This window comes from Motacilla alba, chromosome 28 (genome assembly GCF_015832195.1).
Source record: "Motacilla alba alba isolate MOTALB_02 chromosome 28, Motacilla_alba_V1.0_pri, whole genome shotgun sequence".
In the NCBI taxonomy this organism is placed as follows: domain Eukaryota; kingdom Metazoa; phylum Chordata; class Aves; order Passeriformes; family Motacillidae; genus Motacilla; species Motacilla alba.
This window is the reverse complement of record NC_052043.1, coordinates 3,666,816-3,685,323: the sequence shown is the minus strand read 5'-3', so window position 1 is coordinate 3,685,323 and position 18,508 is coordinate 3,666,816. Positions and strand designations below refer to the sequence as shown.

At 57.6% G+C, this 18,508-nt stretch overlaps 2 protein-coding genes across 3 annotated transcripts; one reads left to right on the top strand and one right to left on the bottom strand.

Moving 5' to 3' along the window:
• Positions 1-515: 515 nt before the first annotated feature.
• Positions 516-7,435, bottom strand: PLEKHJ1 (pleckstrin homology domain containing J1). 2 transcript variants are annotated; one of them, XM_038164066.1, is made up of 6 exons: positions 7,267-7,435; positions 6,041-6,108; positions 4,998-5,064; positions 3,304-3,394; positions 3,077-3,140; positions 516-843 (listed from the first exon to the last, which is right to left on the bottom strand). In XM_038164066.1, exons 1-6 carry the CDS (start codon positions 7,358-7,360, stop codon positions 829-831), a joined length of 399 nt encoding a protein of 132 aa, XP_038019994.1. In that variant the 5' UTR covers positions 7,361-7,435; the 3' UTR covers positions 516-828. The 2 variants fall into 2 exon arrangements, with proteins under 2 accessions (XP_038019994.1, XP_038019993.1); XM_038164065.1 differs by lacking the exon at positions 516-843 and adding an exon at positions 2,503-2,668.
• Positions 7,436-7,514: 79 nt separating this feature from the next.
• On the top strand, positions 7,515-18,026 carry SF3A2 (splicing factor 3a subunit 2). Its single transcript, XM_038164064.1, is given in 11 exon segments — positions 7,515-7,577; positions 9,226-9,393; positions 10,328-10,399; positions 11,761-11,807; positions 12,564-12,673; positions 13,905-13,954; positions 14,551-14,691; positions 16,396-16,464; positions 17,548-17,760; positions 17,762-17,857; positions 17,860-18,026. Coding segments are annotated over 10 exon segments (948 nt in total). The 5' UTR covers positions 7,515-7,577; positions 9,226-9,267; the 3' UTR covers positions 17,884-18,026.
• The last annotated feature ends 482 nt before the right edge of the window (positions 18,027-18,508 follow it).

Genomic DNA, 18,508 nt, shown 5'->3' with positions numbered 1-18,508 from the left:
TTTTCCAACCTAAACGCTTCCATGATCCCAACCCATCCGAGCTTTGTTCCCTTTTAGGCAGCAGTGGCACCAGTGCAACAACCCCACAGGCAGCCAGGGCTGTGCTTGAACCTCGGAGCTGGAGGCCACAAACACTTCCTGAGCCAATTCCCTGCAGGATTTAAAATGAGACACAGCCCCAGCTTCACCCCGAGCCCCCGGCCCTGGCTCTGACACCACAGCCTGACCCAGCTCCTCCTCCTGCACAGGTTTGGCACCTGCCCCTGGCCTGGCTCCAGTACCAAGATCAGCTGGATTAGCTGACCTTTAAAGGCTCCTTTAAAGGCTCCTTCCAACCCAGAATATTCTGATTGTCTGGAAAAGCCTCCCCGAAGCCCCCCCGAAGCCTCTGGTGGAGCCGTCCCCAGCTGGGTCCTGAGCAGGAACCACACCTGGTGCCCCTGGGCTGGCCCTGAGCTGGCTCCAGCCACCCCCCCAGGAAGGTTTTGGTGTTGTAGAACAGTTCTGACCATCACAAAGATTAAAACAAGATTTATTGGGAATGTTCACTGTACAACACAGAAATGGCTCTCAGGGAGCCTGGAACTGGCTCTAGCTGAAACACAAGTCAAGTCATCAGAATGTGAAAAATGAGCAATTGTCTTACAAAGAGTCTACAAAGTACCATCCTCCCTCCCTCCCTCTCCCACCCCGTGTCCCAGCCCTGCCCTACAACGGATCTGAGTCCCGGGCCTGGCCCCGGCCACTCTTCACAGCTTCTGTTGTACATTCAGTTGAGAAATGGCATTGGCGATGAGCATTCAAATCAGTGCTGGGCTTTGCTCCTGCTCACCCGACTGTTCCCTGGAACAGCAAATGAAACACCCATTTTCTGCACAGTGACACTGGGGGGGTGGCAGCTCCACCTGGGGAACGGTGTCCACCAAGGCACAGGTGACACATTTGCTACAGTGGCAGCTGAGAACTCAGCCCTGGGCAGGATTAAAATGCCCTTTGGAGTCATCCAAGGATACTGGCTCCCTAAAGCACAGCTCCTGTGTGTTCCTGCTCTTAATCCCTCGCTGCTGCTGCCCCTGGAGCTGCCATCTGTCTGCAACCCCCCCTGGATTCTGCTCCTTCCCTGCTGCCCTCGGCTGATCCCCAGGGCAGCTGCCCTTCAGCTGATTTTGGTAATTTCTGGAGCAAGCACCTGGAATGATTCAAGGGAAAGGGAGGAGCTGGGGAGGGAAAAGGGAAAAATCTCAGCTTTGAGCTCAAAAGTAAAGCATCAGTGACAGCTGTCATCCTGCTACTCAGCTGCATGAGGTAAAGAGGGAGCACCGGGATACCAAAGGCTGCAGGGTGGGCTCTGCTTTGGGCAGTAATTCCCAGTCAAGGGGGAAAAGGCACCAAAAGTCCCTTCAAGCCCAGCTCAGAGGCTGCTCCAGCCCTTCCCCGGGTTGGGCAGCTGGAGGGGAACAACACCCAGAGCTGCAGCTGCCAAAGCCCAGGCCAAGTCCCCGCCCTGCCCCAGCCCCAGCCCCGTTCCTGCTGCCAGCAGCCTCTGACAGTGACTCCTGGGACCTTCCCAGAGGCCTTTCCTGGGAGTTTTCCAGGGCTGGCTCCAGGGAAGCTGCTCTGGCAGTCGAGAATCTGGGTCTGCTGCAGCCCTGGGTGTGGGAAGTGTCCTCCATCCCTCATGTCGGGGCAGTTTTCCTTGGTGCAGCCAGAGCCAGGGCTGATCCTATGGGGATGTTGCTCCTAATCCTGATCTCTTCCCTGCAGGAGCTCCAGGACAGGCAGCCCTGGTTCCCTGGCAGCTCACTGTGACCTTGGCAGTTTTTTGGTCTGTCCCTTTGGACAAAGGGGACACACAGAGGGGAGGGAAGCTGCAGCAGTGGCTCGGGGAATGAAGGGTTAATGCCTGGCTGTGCTGGTGCATGTCCTGCAGCTCCATCCTCCAGCCAAAGGGAGCAGCTCCTGCCTTTGCCATCTTCCCCATCTGCCTCTGCTCCCTGGGAAGCTGGATCACTGCAGAGCTCTGCAGGCAGGCAGGCTCACACAGGGATCCCTCCCTGCCTTTGTTCCCTCGTGCTCTGCAGCTTTGTTCTTTTGGATGGGCTTATCCAGCCCCCAGGAACTGCAGCTCCTGCCCAGGGGAGGGAAAAGAACCCCCCAAAAGGCTGCACAGGGCTGCAGATGCCCCTCTCCAAGCTGGAGCTGTGGCTGAGCTGGAGGAATTCCCACTCCTCCCTGGAGGGCAGGAGGGGATTAATTTGGAGCCCAGAAATGCATCAGTCACATCCTCTTACAGCCAGGGATGAGCCCGGGGCTGCTCCTGGGAAGCAGAAGGGTGGAGCTGGCCCTGGTGGCCCCAGCATGGCCTGGAAGAGAGCAGGGGCTGGCAGCTCTGTCAGCCCCTGCCCACCCCAGGGCTGGGGGCTCTGCTCCCACTGCAGCACCCATGGAGCAGCTCACCCCCCAGCTGGGGCACTGGGAATGTGCAACGAATTCCCTTAAAAAATACAAAACGATTGGGGTAATAAATAAAAAAGTCCCGTGGTCAGTGTGGGGAGCTGCTGTCCCCAGGGGCTGGGGTGGAGCAGCTGCAGCCAGGTGAGGGTTACTGCCTGTGTGCTCCCAGCTGGAAACGAGCTTCCTCTGAGATTCCATACTGCTCCAGGGGGTCCTGTGGGGAGCACAGGGAGGCACCAGTGAGATGCAGATGAAGCCCAGCAGCCCTTGGGACACACAGGACACAGCAGGGAGCCAAGGTCCAGGGGAGCCATAGCCACCTCCCTCCCTGGAGCAGGGATGCTCCCGGCACTTGGTGGGGGGTGAGCAGCATCTCCACCCCAGAACCTGCCCAGGGCTGCTGTGAAGTGTTCCAGGGACCCCCGGGAGGCCAGGCCAGCTCTGGACCCGAGTGCATCAGGGCTGGAGTGAGGGCAAGGTGCTCAGGTCTGGCAGCGGAGACCACAGCCCCCCATGGTATCTGGGATCACACACAGCCCAGGCAGGACTGGCAGCAACAGCCCCTGCTGCCACCCAAAGCCACCAGTCACACCTGAGCAGAGCCCTGCAGGGACTCACTCACCTTCCCTGTCATCTTCTGGATCTCGTTCCTGTAGAAAATCAGGCTCCTCCTCAGGAACTCGTAGCTGCAAGACAGGAACAGAGCACGGGAAGGGCTGAGCCGAGAAGGATGTGGGGAAGGTTCAGATGCTATTTAGAGCTGGAGGGAAGCTTGTCTGGGAGGAGACAAGCACTGCCCTCCCAGTGTCTGATCCCAGAACACTGCCCTGGCCTGAGGGCTCAGCCCACCTGGCTCTCCTGAGTGCCTCGACCCACTCCTGGCACTGCTCCTCCGTGGCACACTCGAAGCAGTATTTCCTCTCTGGCTCCTCGATGAAACCTGCCAGGGACAAGGAAAAGGCTCCAGGCAGGGCCTGGCAGAGCTGCTGCTGCTCCCCTGACTCTGCCAGGCCACAATTAGCAGCTCTGTTAACCCAGATGAGCTGGGAATGAGTCTGCAACCCCCACCTCCAGCCCCTCTCCCATTCCCTGGGTGGCTCTGGGTGCCTGGGGCTGCTGCCCACAGCATTCCCCAGCTTACAGCAGCCAGACACCTTGGGAAGAGCAACTTCCCACTCTGAGGGTGACCTGAGCTGGACCAGCATGGCCAACAGACCCAGGACCGACTCCCTGAGGCCCCTTGCAAAGTCACCAGGACTTAAATCCAAGTGGGAAAGAGCCCTGAGAGAGGAACTGGGACACCTGCAGGGAGCAGCCAGCCAAGGAGCTAAACTGCACTGGGAGAAGGCCCTGAGCTGCCTTTGCTGGAGGCTTTTGGGAATGTGGCACTCCCACCATGGAGAGCGGTCCTGGTGCCACTCCAGTTCCTGACCAGGACACAGCCAGGACGTGCCTGCAGTGCCTGTCCCCAGAGCTCTGCTGAGCAGACCCCAGGGCTGCAGCTGCCCACACCCGAGTCAGGCTGCACCAGCACCTCGGCACGAGCTGGGACACACCCCAACACCAGCACTGCTGGGTTCAACCCTGCCCAGGAATCCTCCTGACCAGAGCTCCCAACACCCCCAAAGCCCAAAAATCCAGCAGTGGTGCCGTGGGCTCAGTGTGTTCGGGCTGTCTGAGGGGCCTTTGGAAGCACAGAGCAGAGCCACAGCTGTGCCTGGCAGCCAGGCCAAAAGATACAGGGATGGCCTTGGAGAAACATCCTGTTATTGTGGCCACATACCTCTGGCACAGGGGAGAGCTGCAGGATGAAAGGCTGCTCCCAGGGGAGCTGGCCCAGCCGCAGCTGCACAAGGACACACAGAGGGGAGGATGGGGCTGGAGCAGCTTTATCTGAGCCTCTCCAGGGTGTTTTTTGGATAAAATGCAGCAGCACAGAGCAGATCTGTCACTGAGCAAGCTCCCCCTGCCAGGGATTCCACAGGCACCCAGCGGGGCCTGGCTGCTCTCAGTGCAGCTGCAAACCCCACAGGCTGTGCCATGGAATACCCCTGAGGTCTCCTCACACTGAGGAACAGCTGGCAGCTCAGGAGGCAAAGGCTGAGGAATTGGTTAAGCTGGAAAAGGCCTTTAAGATCATCAAGCCCAACCATCAGCCCAGCAGCACCAGGTTCATCCCTCACCCCTGTCCCCAGGTGCCACAGCCTCTTCTGAACACTGCCAGGGGTGGTGACTCCCCCACTGCCCGGGGCAGCCTGTGCCAGTGCTTCCAAACCTTTCTGGGGAGTAAATTTTCCCCAGAATCCAACCTAAACCTGCCCTGGGCACAACTGGAGGTCATTTCTCTTGTCCTGTTCCCCGGGAGCAGAGCCTGACCCCAGAGAGGAGAGGAGAGGGGCTGGGGCAGTGCCCCCACGAGGAGGGGACGGGCTGAGCTGACCCCAGTCCCCCAGCAGAACAGGGAGAGCAGGAACTGAGCAGCCCAACATTTCCTGTCCCACGCGCCAGCAGGGGAAGGCAAAGGGTGCACAGGCAGCACTCACTGATGGAGAAGACGTTCTCCTCCTCTTTGGTGACCTTGCAGTGCTCCAGCAGCAGAGCTCCAATGGGCTGCAAAACACATGGAGAGAGGGTTTGAGCACTGAGCCCCCAGCACCACGAGGGCTGAACCCACACTGCTTCCCTGGAGCCTTTCAAGCAGCTTCCACAAGCTGGTGCTGCTTTTAAATGATTCAGTCAGATTGCACCATATTTCACATTCTTTAATCACCCTTCTCATGCCAGTGCCACCTGCAGCACTTGGCATTTGTTAATTAGGTGTTAATCACCTCTTCTGGCTCAGATTCAGGCTGCTCTTCACCACTCTGCCATACCAGAGAAGAATTTCTGCTTTTAAAATCAAAGATGAAACGTTTACTGTGACACCCAGAAGAAGCAGCACCGAGCTGTCCAAGGGCTGTCCTGGGGCCCTTAGGGGTGAAACAGCGTCAGGGGAGCTGCAGCAGCTCAGGATGAACAAAACCCACCTGGTGCTGCTGAGGAACGTGGGGACAGCAGTGACACGAGACATGAACAAGAGCAACCACAGGACATCCTTGTCCACGTGAACCAAAGGGTCAGAAGCAAATTAGAAGGGAAGGGATTGAAAACCTGAATCTTGTATTTCACAGAACTCTTTGGGTTGCAAGAGGCCTCAGAGCCCATCCAGTGCCAGCCCTGTCATGGCAGGGACACCTCCCACTGTCCCAGGCTGCTCCAAGCCCTGTCCAGCCTGGCCTTGGGCACTGCCAGGGATCCAGGGGCAGCCCCAGCTGCTCTGGGCACCCTGTGCCAGGGCCTGCCCACCCTGCCAGGGAACAATTCCTGCCCAAGATCCCATCCAGCCCTGCCCTCTGGCACTGGGAGCCATTCCCTGGGTGCTGTCCCTGCAGGCCTTGTCCCCAGTCCCTCTGCAGCTCTGGTGGAAGAGGGAAGGTGAACCCTGCTCCAGCTCTGTGCCTGCACCATCCCCCCAGCCCACACAGTCCAGGCACAGAGAAAGAAGAGAGGAGGAGGGGAAGAAGCCCACGCAGAGCCCAGGCCCTACCTCGGCCTCATCGGTGCGGAAGTAGAAGAGAAAGTTCACCACGAGCTTCACCAGGCGCTTCTTCAGCACTGCAGGGACACGAGGGAGCAGGGCCGGGCTGAGGCAGAGGGCACGGGCAGCAGGGAGGACCCTGCCAGCCCCACCCGGGCCCAGCAGGGCGCTGAGCCCACCAAAGCACCCCCTGCGCCCCCCAGGCTGCTCCCCCAGCACTGCCTCGGGGTGACAAAGTGGCTTCAGGGTGACAGGGCCCTGAGCAGCTGCCGGGCAGCCAGAGCTCACAGCAGCACCCCAGGAAAAGCTCCCGATCCCACGAGCCCTGCCCGGAGCTGCCAGCACGGGCGGCACCTCCAAGGGACAAAGTCCAGCAGCTCCTCAGAGGAGGAAAGGCTCAGGACGAGGCAGTGAGAACAGCACTCCAGGGCTGGCTTGCAAGGGCACTTGCTGGGAGATCTCAGGGAAGAGCTTCTTCCCCAGATCCCCTGGAAACGGGGAATCTCCCTGAGCCCAGCCCAGCCCCAGAACCTCCCCCCCAAACCAGTCTGGACCCCACGGCTCGTGCTCCCCAGTCCCACAGCCCAGCCCTCCCAGGCTGCCCGTCCCCAGTCCTGCTGCCAGCACTCCCAGTCCCACCCACCCCCTGTGCCCAGGGCTCCCAGGTCTTCCCTGGTTTCCCAGCCTGGATTCTCCAGCACCCTCAATCCTCCCACCCAGCTCCCCCAGTCCCTCTCCAGCCTCGTCCCCCAGTAACTCCAGTCCTGACCCTGCAGTCGGGGCCCCTCAAGCACCCCCAGCCCTTCCCTGGTCCTACCCCAGTTTCTCACCCGTGATTCTCCATCCCACCATCCATGGCACCGAGCCTCTCTCTCCCAGTCCTGATCCTGCAGTCAGGGCCGGCATCCCCGGTCCTGGCCCGCCTTCAGCTGCTCCCCACACCGCCCCCCAACCTCGCTCCCCCTCCACCCGCCTCCCCCAAAGCTCCCAGTCCTCACTCGCTCCTACCCCAGTTTCCCACTGGTGATTCTCCAGCTCTCCCAGTCCCTCCTCGCCCACCGCTCCCGCTTTCCCAGCCCGGACTGTCCAGCACCCCCCGCTCTCCCAGTCCCTCTCCAGCACCCCCAGTCCCTCTCCAGTAACGCCAGCCCGGACTGTCCAACACCCCCAGCCCTCACAGTCCCTCTCCAGTAACGCCAGCCCTGACTCCCCACTCGGCCCCCCCCTCCTCTCACCGCTGCCCTTCTTGGGGACGCTCATGCGGATCTCGGCCGCTTTCTCGGCGGGCTGGCGGGCCAGGGACAGCAGCTCCCGCTCGTTGTAGCGCATGGCGGGCCCGCCCCGGCCCCGGCCCCGGCCCCGGCCCCGCCAGCGCCGCCGGAAGCGCCCTCAGCGGCACCGGAAGCACCCTCAGCGGCACCGGAAGCGCCCTCGGCGGCACCGGAAGCGCCCTCGGCGGCACCGGAAGCGCCCTCGGCGGCACCGGAAGCGCCCGCGGGGCGGCGGGAGCGCGCATGCGCCGGGACGGGAGCGGGGCCGCGCGCAGGTACGGAGCGGGGGGAGGGGATCGTGAGGGGAGAGGGGAACTGGGAAAACTGGGAGAGCTGGGTGAGGAGGGACTGGGAGTGCTGGGAATGAGGGACTGGGAGTGCTGGGAATGAGGGACTGGGAGTGATGGGAATGGAGGGACTGGGAGTGCTGGGAATGAGGGACTGGGAGTGCTGGGAATGGAGGGACTGGGAGTGATGGGAATGGAGGGACTGGGAGTGCTGGGAATGAGGGACTGGGAGTGCTGGGAATGAGGGACTGGGAGTGCTGGGAATGAGGGACTGGGAGTGCTGGGCAGCCTGGGTGGTGGGGCTGAGGGAACTGGAGAAGCACGAGTGGAAAGCTGGGGCTAGGGCCAGGGCAGGGTTTGGGCTGCTGGGAGGATCAGCGGGGCAGGACCGGGGGCACCTGGGGGGCCCCGAGTGCAGAACTGGGATGGAGTTACTGGAAAAGCACTGGGGGAGCTGGGTGCCCTGGGTGGGAGAACTGGGGCTGCTGGACAACCTGGGCTGGAAAGCCGAGAGTGCTGGAAAAGGAGGCCCTGGGGGAACTGGAGAATGACAAGTGAGAAACTGGGTAGGAGCAGAGCAGGACTGGGGGTACTGGGAGCATTGGGAGGGCAGGACTGGGGGTACTGGGAGCATTGGGAGGGCAGGACTGGGGGTGCCTGGGGCCCCTGGCTGCAGAATCAGGACTGGAGTTGCTGGAGGAGGACTGGGAGAACTGGGGGGGAGGACTGGGGGTACTGGAGGCTCAGGACAGGGAGACTGGGGGTAGGACTGGGAGGACCAGGAGAAGCAGGACTGGGGGTATTTGGGAGGCCTCGAAAGGAGAATCAGGACTGGGGAAGAGGCTCTGGGAAACCAGGGATAGGATCAGGACAGGACTGGGAGTACGGAGTGAGGAGGGACTGGGAGAACTGGAGAATCACGAGTGGGAAACTGGGTAGGACCGGGGAGGACTGGGAGTATGGGAAGGAGCACCTGAGTGGGAGTCAGGGGGCCTTGACTGGAGCGTCAGGACTGGAGCTGCTGGGGGATGTGGCTGGAGAGGGACTGGGGGACAGACACTGGGAGAGCTGGGCGCTCTGTGGGGAAGGATTTGGGGTTCCTCAAAGGTCTTTCCAGTATTTGGGCTCTGTGGGGGGAGGTCTGGGTGGGCTCTGACCTTGCTGAGGGCAGGGGGGACTCCAGGACCACCCCTGGGGCTTGGGGACACTGCTGAGAGCCCCTGGCCTTGCTGGGGGGCTCTGAGCCTCCCGTGGTGTTGGGGCTGGCAGGGGGTGGCCCTGGGGCTTTGGGGGGTGTTGGGGTGGTGGGGGAGCAGCAGATCTGGTGGTGGGCGGGGGGAGCTCTGGGGCTGTTGGTGCCTCAGGTGAGGGAGGGAGGCTCCTCCTGGGGGGTCTCTGGTGGGGCTGCTTGGCCTCAGCGGAGCCTAGCTGGGCTTGGGAGTGGCTGGGGAGATGGGAAGGACTCCGGGGGGATTTTCTGTGTCCTTTTACTCTGCTGTCCTGCGCTGCTGCTGCCAGATGTGCTCCGTGTGGGATTGCATCCTGTGGTGTGCCTGGGGTGTCCTCCCCATCCTCGCTGCTGGGGCTGCACGGTCCTGTGCTCCACTTGTCCCTGACAACTCCTTCCTTTTCCCAGATCCGTTTCTCCGGGAGGAGCTGAGGGCCAGGAATCCCCACCATGGATTTCCAGCACCGGCCCGGGGGTAAAACGGGCAGCGGCGGCGTGGCCTCGGCCTCCGAGAGCAACCGCGACCGGCGGGAGCGGCTGCGGCAGCTGGCCCTGGAGACCATCGACATCAACAAGGTACAGGCACCCCCCAGCCCCGGGGACACGGAGCGGGGTCACGTCCGTGGCATCGTGGGGTGGTTTGGGTTGAAAGGAGCGTTAAAGCTCATCCAGGGATTTCTGCAGCTCTCCCAGGTTGCTCCAAGCCCCGTCCAGCCTGGCCTTGGACACTTGCAGAGGTGCAGGGGCAGCCACAGCCGCTCTGGGAAATCCATGCCAGGGCCTCCCCACCCTCACAGCCAAGATTTTATTCCCAATATCCCATCTAAAGCTATTCTTGGTCTGTTTGAAGCCATTCCCCCTTGTCCTGTCCCCCCTGGCCCTTTTCCAAAGTTCTCCTCCAGCTCTCTTGGAGCCCCTTTAGGCTCCGTGGTCACCCCAGAGCCTTCTTGTGTCCAGGCTGAGGTTTGGATTGGGTTTAAATACTCCTGTTTCTGGTCATGTAGGGCTTGAATAAGGAATATTTGGGTGAGAGTGACAGGGAGGTGCCAGCTCTTGTGTATCCATCTATTTCCAGTCTCCCCAGGGCTGGTTTGGGTTGTGGTGTTTCCTGCTGCAGTTGGGGATTCTGTCACCAGTGCACACAGCTGCTGTTGGTTCTCTCTGTTTCCTCCTCCTAAAGCTCTCTTCTGCTGTTAATTTAAAACCTGAACTCAGCTACAGGATCCTAGAATTTCCTGAGCTGGGAGGGACCCTCAGGGATGATCAGCCCAGCCCCTGTCCCTGCACAGGCACCCCAACAACCCCACCCTGAGCCCCCCTGGCAGCGCTGTCCAAACGCTCCTGGAGCTCTCTCCTTGGACTGGGAGCATTCCCTGGGGAGCCTGGGCAGTGCCCAGCACCTTCAAGGGGAGGAACCACTTCCTCCAGTGCAGACCTCTGCGGTATTTTGGTTATTCTCTTGTTTTGCCAATGGATTTTGCTTATAACCTGTCAATCATTCTTTTCCCAGGATCCCTATTTTATGAAAAATCATCTGGGCTCCTACGAGTGCAAGCTTTGCCTGACGCTCCACAACAATGAGGTGAGGGGAACACCTGCCTGGCCTGATCCCAGCAGCAACTTGGGAATAACAGGAGCTTCAGCACCTGGGCAGTGACTGCTGAGACATGAGGGGTGCTGTCTTGGTTTGAAAAGACAGGTGTCTGCTAAGGAAGGCAGGAGCCTCCCCTGAAATGGGGAATGTAAACCCCCTCTGTCCAAATTGTTATAAATTTGAAATTAAGGGGCTCTCAGGCAAGGGTAAGGGAGCAGGAATAACAGTTCCTTATTAGGGAAGAAAACAAAAAATAAAATAAGCAATGCAGTAATTCAAAACAACCCTGCCAGAGTCAGAGCAGGCCCTGGCACGCTGTGTGTCAGGGTGGTGGCAGCAGTGCCATTCCATGGTGGCTCAGCCCTCCTGCAGGGCCAGCTGTGCTTCTGCTGGAGCAGGGATCCTGCACAAGGCTGGAGTTTTCCTCTGCAGCTCCAGGGCTGCTGGAGATGGGCCTGGAATTCCTCTGGGAATGCAGGGCAGGAGAAAGCTGCTCCTCTGGGAATGCAGTGGCAAAGGCTGCTGTGCTGTTCCCAAAGCTCAGATTGTATCCAGGTGGGAATGCTTGGCTCCTGCCCTGGGCAGAGCATCTCCCCATGGATGATGGAATTTGATCAGCCATGCAGGGACACTCAGTGGCCATGGACAGCAGAGATCTCCTGGAGGGAGGGTTGGCTGTGGGAGAGATAAAGAAAACTGCCCCATGGACAGAGAGAACTGCCCCAGCTCTGACAGGTGGGAACAGAATTGTCTTGCAGTCTGGGACAGGTGGTTAAACTGACACAGTGTGTGCTGTGATCTCCTTGGGGGGTGTAGTTTTCTTCTGAAGGTTCAGTAGTGGTGTAGCTGAGCTTAGTCTTCTGAGAATCCAGTACAAAAGGAAGCTGTTCTTCTTAGAATCTAGTAGAGAAAGACTGCTTCTAGAGTTCTAAATCTCAGATTATATCTAAGTAAGTATGCTTAGCTCCTCCCCTGAGCAGGACATCTCACAAGGAGATGATGTAATTTTCTCAGTTACGTACTGAGATTCAATGGTCCAGCAACACAAGATGTCTCCCAACTAATCTTCCCAACAAAAGAGGGAAGATTACTTGTAGAAAAGATAAAATAAACTGCCCAATTAGCAAAAAATAACTGCCCTACTTCTAACATACAAGAAATAAAATACACAGATATCTTATAACACAAGACATTGGGACAGCTGAGCAGCTGAGAGCAATCTGCACTTGGAGTGAGAGTCTTCTGTGCTGAGGATTAAAACACCCTTGTCAGGGAGTGCTGCAGTCACCCCGTGACAGGAATGTTGCAGTCATGGCTTCATTTAACTTCTACCTTGCTTTTCATTTCAGGGGAGTTACTTAGCACATACCCAGGGGAAGAAGCATCAGACCAATCTGTAAGTCATCCTCTACCATAACTTTATTCTCCATGACTGAAGCACTTTAATATGATGATGTTGGGTGTCTGTAGTCCTTTAACTGCACTGTTACTGGGGTTCTTCCTGCAGCCAGGAGGCACAGCCTGGATCTGCTTGAAAAACGGTGCAGAGCATCTCCATTTTAAGCTGAAGTTCAAATCCAGCTGTGAATTTGCTGAAGGAAGAGGGAGAGAGAGTTTTAAAAGCAAATTGTCTGAGTCTAGTTAGAGGGACCTCTGCCTGCCAGAGCTCCAGGAGTGTTTGGACACTCTCGGGGTGCCCAGGGTGGGATTGTTGGGATGTCTGTGCAGGGACAGGGGTTGGATTTGATGATCCATGTGCGTCCTTCCAACTCAGGAGATTCCAAGATTCTGTGATCTGGATTTGTCAGTACAGGTTTGGAGAAGTTTGTAAGTTTTCTTTTAAGGAATCCAGTTTGCTTTGCTTGATCTGTGGGTTTGGCTTTTTTTTTCTTTCTTTTTTTTTCATGTTGATTTCAAGAATTAAAGTCTTTTCAAATCCATCTGTGGAGCCTGGCCTCAAGGTCATGGTGAGGGTGGATCAGATGGTTGAGTGGCAGCCTTTAGCTAGGGGGAGGATGGATACAGCTGGGGAAGGGAAATAGGATTTCCTGGCATGACTCCTGTGGAATGCTGTGCTGAGGGATTCAAACTGCTCCTGGGTTTCCTTTAGGAACAAGGGCAGGTAAACCTTAAATTCTGAATCAATCCCCAGGGCCCGGCGAGCTGCCAAGGAAGCCAAGGAAGCCCCTGCCCAGCCTGCCCCAGAGAAGGTCAAAGTGGAAGTGAAGAAATTTGTGAAAATTGGGCGCCCAGGCTACAAAGGTGAGTCAGGGGTGGCCAGGAGGTCCCTGCCTGGCTGGCATGTGAGTTATTCATTATCTTTTGAGCAGCTCTGCCCATGAATAAGATAAGGGCTCTTTCCTGGAGTTTTTTTATTGTTTAAATTGCTCATGGAACATCTCTTTATGGCTGACAGGCAGGGAGAACCACTTCAGTAATAGATGGGTGTGTCTGAGGCTGCCAGGGAGATGATGGCATTTCATCTCCTCCTTCTCTTGTGCTGCAGCACCTTTCAGTAATGCTGTAAATCACTCACTCCATGCAGAACTCATGGGTCTTTTTCTGTTTTTCATGGGTTTTTTTTGGCCTCCAGTACAAAATTTGGCTTTTTAATCTCACCAGTGCTTTGCCCCACAGCAGCTGAACTTCATTAGAGGAGAATCATGGAATAGTTTAGGTTGGAAAATACCTTTAAGATCATAGAGTCCAACAGTAAAATTAGCACTGCCAAGGCCACATCTAAACCATGTCCCCAAGTGCCACATCCACTGGTGTTTTAACACTTCCAGGGATGGTGATTCCTGGGCAGCCCCTTCCAATGCTTTACAGCCCTTTCAGGAAGGATTTTCCCCAATATCCAACCTAAATCTGGCCCAGCCTGAGGCCGTTCCCTCTCCTCCTGTCCCTGTTCTGGGAGCAGAGCCCGACCCCCCGGCTGTCCCCTCCTGTCAGGAGTTGTGCAGAGGCACAAGGTCCCCCCTGAGCCTCCTTTTCTCCAGGCTGAGCCCCTTCCCAGCTCCCTCAGCCTCTCCTGGTGCTCCAGACCCTTCCCCAGCTCCATTCCCTGCCCTGGACACGCTCCAGCCCCTCAGTGTCCTTCTTGGGGTGAGGGGCCCAAACCTGCCCGTGGCAGTGACACGATCCCAGAATGGTTTGGGTTGGGAGGGACCTTAAAGCCCTTCCAGTGTCACCCCTGCCGTGGCAGGGACACCTTCCACTGTCCCAGGCTGCTCCAAGCCCTGTCCAGCCTGGCCTTGGGCTCTGCCAGGGATGCAGGGGCAGCCCCAGCTGCTCTGGGCACCCTGTGCCAGGGCCTGCCCACCCTCCCAGAAGTAGCTTTGGTTAAATATAATGTGACATTTTGTTTGATAAACAGGAGAAAAATCTTGTCATATTTAATTGTTGGAAACTTTGGGTGTTTCCCAGGGCAGATTAAAGCTGCTCTCACCCTGCTGGGGCACGTTCTCAGCTTTCTTTTTTTTCTTTTTTACAGTCACCAAACAGAGAGACCCAGAAACAGGCCAGCAGAGCCTTCTCTTCCAGGTAAGAGCAGGGTTAAAACTCTCCTTGTCAGGGTTTTCCAGGTAACACTGCTGCTGAATGCAGTTCTTTGCAGGATCCATGAAATCAATAATAACAATAAGGAGGCCTTGTCTTCCTCATTGCTGCAGCTGATTGTGTCGAGCAAATCCGTGAGCTCAGCTCTCAGGCTGTGTAGTGGGAGAGGAATGTGGAGTCTGAGGTGGAATGAGATGAGAATCACAGGAGAGTTTGGGGTGGAAGGGATGTTAAAAATGATCTATTTCCATCCCCCTGTGATGGGCAGGGACACCTTCCATGAGACCAGGCTGCTCTAACCCTGGCCTTGGACACTTCAGGGATGGAGCAGCCACAACTTCTCTGGACAACCTGTGCCAGGGCCTCCCTCCCAGGGAGCAATTCCTTCCCAACATCTAAATTTCCCCTAATTCACTTTGGGGTCTTTAATCCCAAACCATTCTGGGATTCTCAGCCCTTTCCTCCACTCTTTGTTTCCTTTGCGTTGTGGGTTGCTCTGGGTGTGCTCCACACTGGGGGATGTGTTTGGAGCATGGCTGGGGGTGCAGAGGGGGGGTGTTAAAGCTGCCCTGTCCCCCCAGATCGATTACCCTGAGATAGCTGAGAGCATCATGCCCCGGCACCGCTTCATGTCGGCCTACGAGCAGCGCATCGAGCCCCCGGACCGGCGCTGGCAGTACCTGCTGATGGCAGCCGAGCCCTACGAGACCATCGCCTTCAAGGTGAGGCCTGGGAGGGGAACCCCGGGAGAATGTAGTGGTCTGATGAGGCAGGGGTGTGCTGAGGAAGGCAGCAGCCTGCCCTGAAATGGAAAATGTAAACCTCTCCCTCTGAGTTGTTATAATTTTGAAATTAAGGGGCCGTCAGGCAAGGATATGGGAGCAGGAATAACAGTTCTTTACTAGGAAAACTGAAAATACAAATGCAGTAGTACAAACAAACAAACACAGCCAGAGTCAGAGCAGGCCCTGGCACGCTGTGTGTCAGGGTGGTGGCAGCAGTGCCATTCCATGGTGGCTCAGCCCTCCTGCAGGGCCAGCTGTGCTTCTGCTGGAGCAGGGATCCTGCACAAGGGGGGAGTTTTCCTCTGGAGCTCCAGGGCTGCTGGAGATGGGCCTGGAATTCCTCTGGGAATGCAGGGCAGGAGAAAGCTGCTCCTCTGGGAATGCAGGGGCAAAGGCTGCTGTGCTGTTCCAGGCTCAGATTGGATCCAGGTGGGAATGCTTGGCTCCTGCCCTGGGCAGAGCATCTCCCCATGGATGATGGAATTTGATCAGCCATGCAGGGACCCTCAGTGGCCATGGACAGCAGAGATCTCCTGGAGGGAGGGTTGGCTGTGGGAGAGATAAAGAAAACTGCCCCATGAACAGCAGAGAACTGCCCCAGCTCTGATAGATGGCAATGGAATACCCCTGTTTCCAGCCTAAGACAGAGAGGAATCCTGGGAAAGCTGGGAGAGTTCCCTTCCTGCCTTTGCCAGGTCAAGGGAAGGGATTGTCCTGCTCTGCTCTGTGCTGGGGTGGCCTCACTGTCAATGTTGTGTGTGCTCATCGTGATGTGAGGAAGATACTGAGCCATTAGAGAGTGCCCAAAGGAGGGACACGGAGCTGGGGAAGGGGCTGAGGAGCAGCTGAGGGCACTCGGCTCGTTCAGCTGGAGCACAGGAGACTGAGGGGAGGCTCCTCGGGGCTGCAGCTCCTCCCCAGGGCAGGCACAGGGCCAGGGGCTGAGCTCTGCTCTGGGACAGGGACAGGAGGCCAGCGAGGGCTGTAGCTGTGCCAGGGCTTGCCATGGAGCTCAGGGAAAGGTTCTTCCCCCCGAGGCTGCTGGGCACTGCCCAGGCTCCCCAGGGAATGCTCCCGGCCCCAAGGCTGCCAGAGCTCCAGGAGCGTTTGGACAGCGCTGCCAGGGGGGCTCAGGGTGGGGTTGTTGGGGTGCCTGTGCAGGGACAGGGGCTGGGCTGATCATCCCTGAGGGTCCCTTCCTGCTCAGGATGTTCTGTAATTAATTCCTAATGAACCCTCTGATGTCTGTGCTGACCCTCAGGGGTTAATGGAGTGGAAGGGGGGGATCAGGAGGACATGGCTGGAAGTCATTAAACCCCACTGAGGTTTGGTGGAGGACTCTGGCATGAAAACCAGACTGTGCTGAGCCCTGGGGAGCTGTGAATTCCCAGTGTCTGGCGCAGACAGGAGCCTCCTGGGCTTCACTCCTTGGCCTCTGTGCAGATGTTCAGGGAGGGATTTTGCTGGTTGTCCTTGACCGATAGGGAAGTAACTTAATTCTTTCCTGCCCCCACCTCTGTCTAATAACAACCCTGCAAGGCCTGGAATAACTGTGCTTATCTCTCAGGCTCTGGGGCTAAAAAGGGCCTTTGAGCTAATCTGGTGCTGCTAAGAATAGCTCTGTGTTCTCTTTTGGTGCAGGTGCCAAGCAGAGAAATTGATAAAGCAGAGGGAAAATTTTGGACTCACTGGAACAGAGAAACCAAACAGGTACCTGAGGTTTTGTAATGTCTGTCCTTAAGGAGAGCAGAGCAACTTGAGAGAGTGACATCAGTTCTGTCCTGCTGCCTTTGCTGTTCAAATCTCCATTCTCTCAATGCACCTGTGCAGTGAGAGCTGACAGAGATCCTCCTGTGGGGGATCTTGGAGAGGATTCAGCTTCAGCAGCAGCAGCAGGATGGGGCATAAATACCCAGAGAAAAGGAGGCTCAGGGGGAACCTTCTTGCTCCTACAACTCCCTGACAGGAGGGTGCAGCCAGAGGGGGGTCAGGCTCTGCTCCCAGGGAACAGGAGAAGAGACCAGAGGGAATGGCCTCAAGCTGTGCCAGGGGAGGTTTAGGTTGGATTTTGGGAAAATTCCTTCACTGAAACATTGTCAGGCGTTGGAACAGCCTGCCCAGGGTAGTGGTAAAGTCACCACCCTGGAAGCGTTCAAAAACTCGTGGATGTGGCGTTTGTGACCATGGTTTGGTGGTGGATGTGGTGGTGCTGCTGGGCTGATGGCTGGACTTGTTGATCTGAGGGTTAGGGTTAGGTTTGGCTTTTCCCAGCCTAATGATTCCATGGTAAATGTGCAGCACCATCTCCTCTCCGTGGCTCTGTGCCTTGTGTTCCCTGCACACACCTGCCTGAGGGGGCCTGGGGCTGGGGCTGCTCCCCTGGATCCGGGGAGCAGTGCCTTGGGGACCTCCCACCCCTCACAGGAACCTCAGTGCTCGGAGTCCAGAGGAGTTAAAATCTGGGGCAAGACTGGCACCAGTCACAGATGCTGCCAGGGCTGGGGCATCTGAGGGTAACAGGAGGGGCCTGAGCTGTGCTCTGGGCCAGAGAGCAGCTCCTGGGTGCTGGCAGAGCTGTCGCCAGGATGCTGGCACTGCCCAGGCTCCCCAGGGAATGGTCCCAAGGCTGCCAGAGCTCCAGGAGCTCTCAGGGGTGCTCAGGGTGGGGTTGTTGGGGTGGCTGTGCAGGGACAGGGGTTGGATCAATGATCCCTGCGGGTCCCTCCCAGCTCAGGATACTCCAGGATTCTGTCAACCTCTGATTAATTGTTCCCTTTTCTCTCCCATTCCCAGTTCTTCCTTCAGTTCCACTTCAAGATGGAGAAGCCCCCGGCCCCCCCGAACCTCCCCCCGGGGCCCCCGACCGTCAAGCGGCCGCCGCCCCCTCCCCTGATGAACGGGCTGCCCCCCCGGCCCCCCCTGCCCGACTCCATGCCCCCTCCTCCCCCTGGGGGCATGGCCCTGCCCCCCATGCCCCCCTCGGGGCCGGTGCCACCCCCGCCGGTGCCCCCCCCAGCTGCCCCCAGCGCCCGGGGTGCCCCCCCCTGCTCCCCTGCCCCCCATGATGCGGCCGCCGCTCCCCACGGAGGGGCCGGGCACCATCCCCCCCCTCCCCCTCCCTCCAACTGAAGCCCCTCCTGGACTCCATCCCCTGGGATTTGTGTCTTTTTAACTGCAGCTCACCCCCCGTTCAGGGAGCAGATCCTTTTTGTACCTCTGGAAAGCTGACTGAATTCTGTGGGTCCATTAAAAGGTTTTTGATTCTCCTTTCCCTCTGCTTTCCTGTGCTGCTGTGGGTTCGCTTTCCTTACCCCCTAGGTACAGGAAACATTCCCAGGCTGGTCATATTTTGGAAATAGGTACAGGAAACATTCCCAGGCTGGTCATATTTTGGAAATTCTCCAAAGAGGAGGCAGAGGATTGGGAATCTCAAGGCACCCCCTCCATCAGCTGTCTTGGCCTGAGGGATCCCCCTCAGGCTGCCTGATGAGTGTCCCATTAATTACCCCCCATTAATCAGTTTTGATTCAACCAAAGCCCTTCATCTCTGTTCATTCACCAAGGGGAGACATGGAAAGGCTCCTGTTGATATTAAATCTTAGTTTATTATTATAATTCATTAGGTGTCAGTACCATGGTGTAGCACTTGCTGTCACATGATTTCATTGTGTGCCCTCCTCCCACTGACAGCTCTGTTCAGGCAAGCTTTTAGTTCTCTGTGGGTTTATTTATCCTGGGTGTTTCCTTCCAGCCA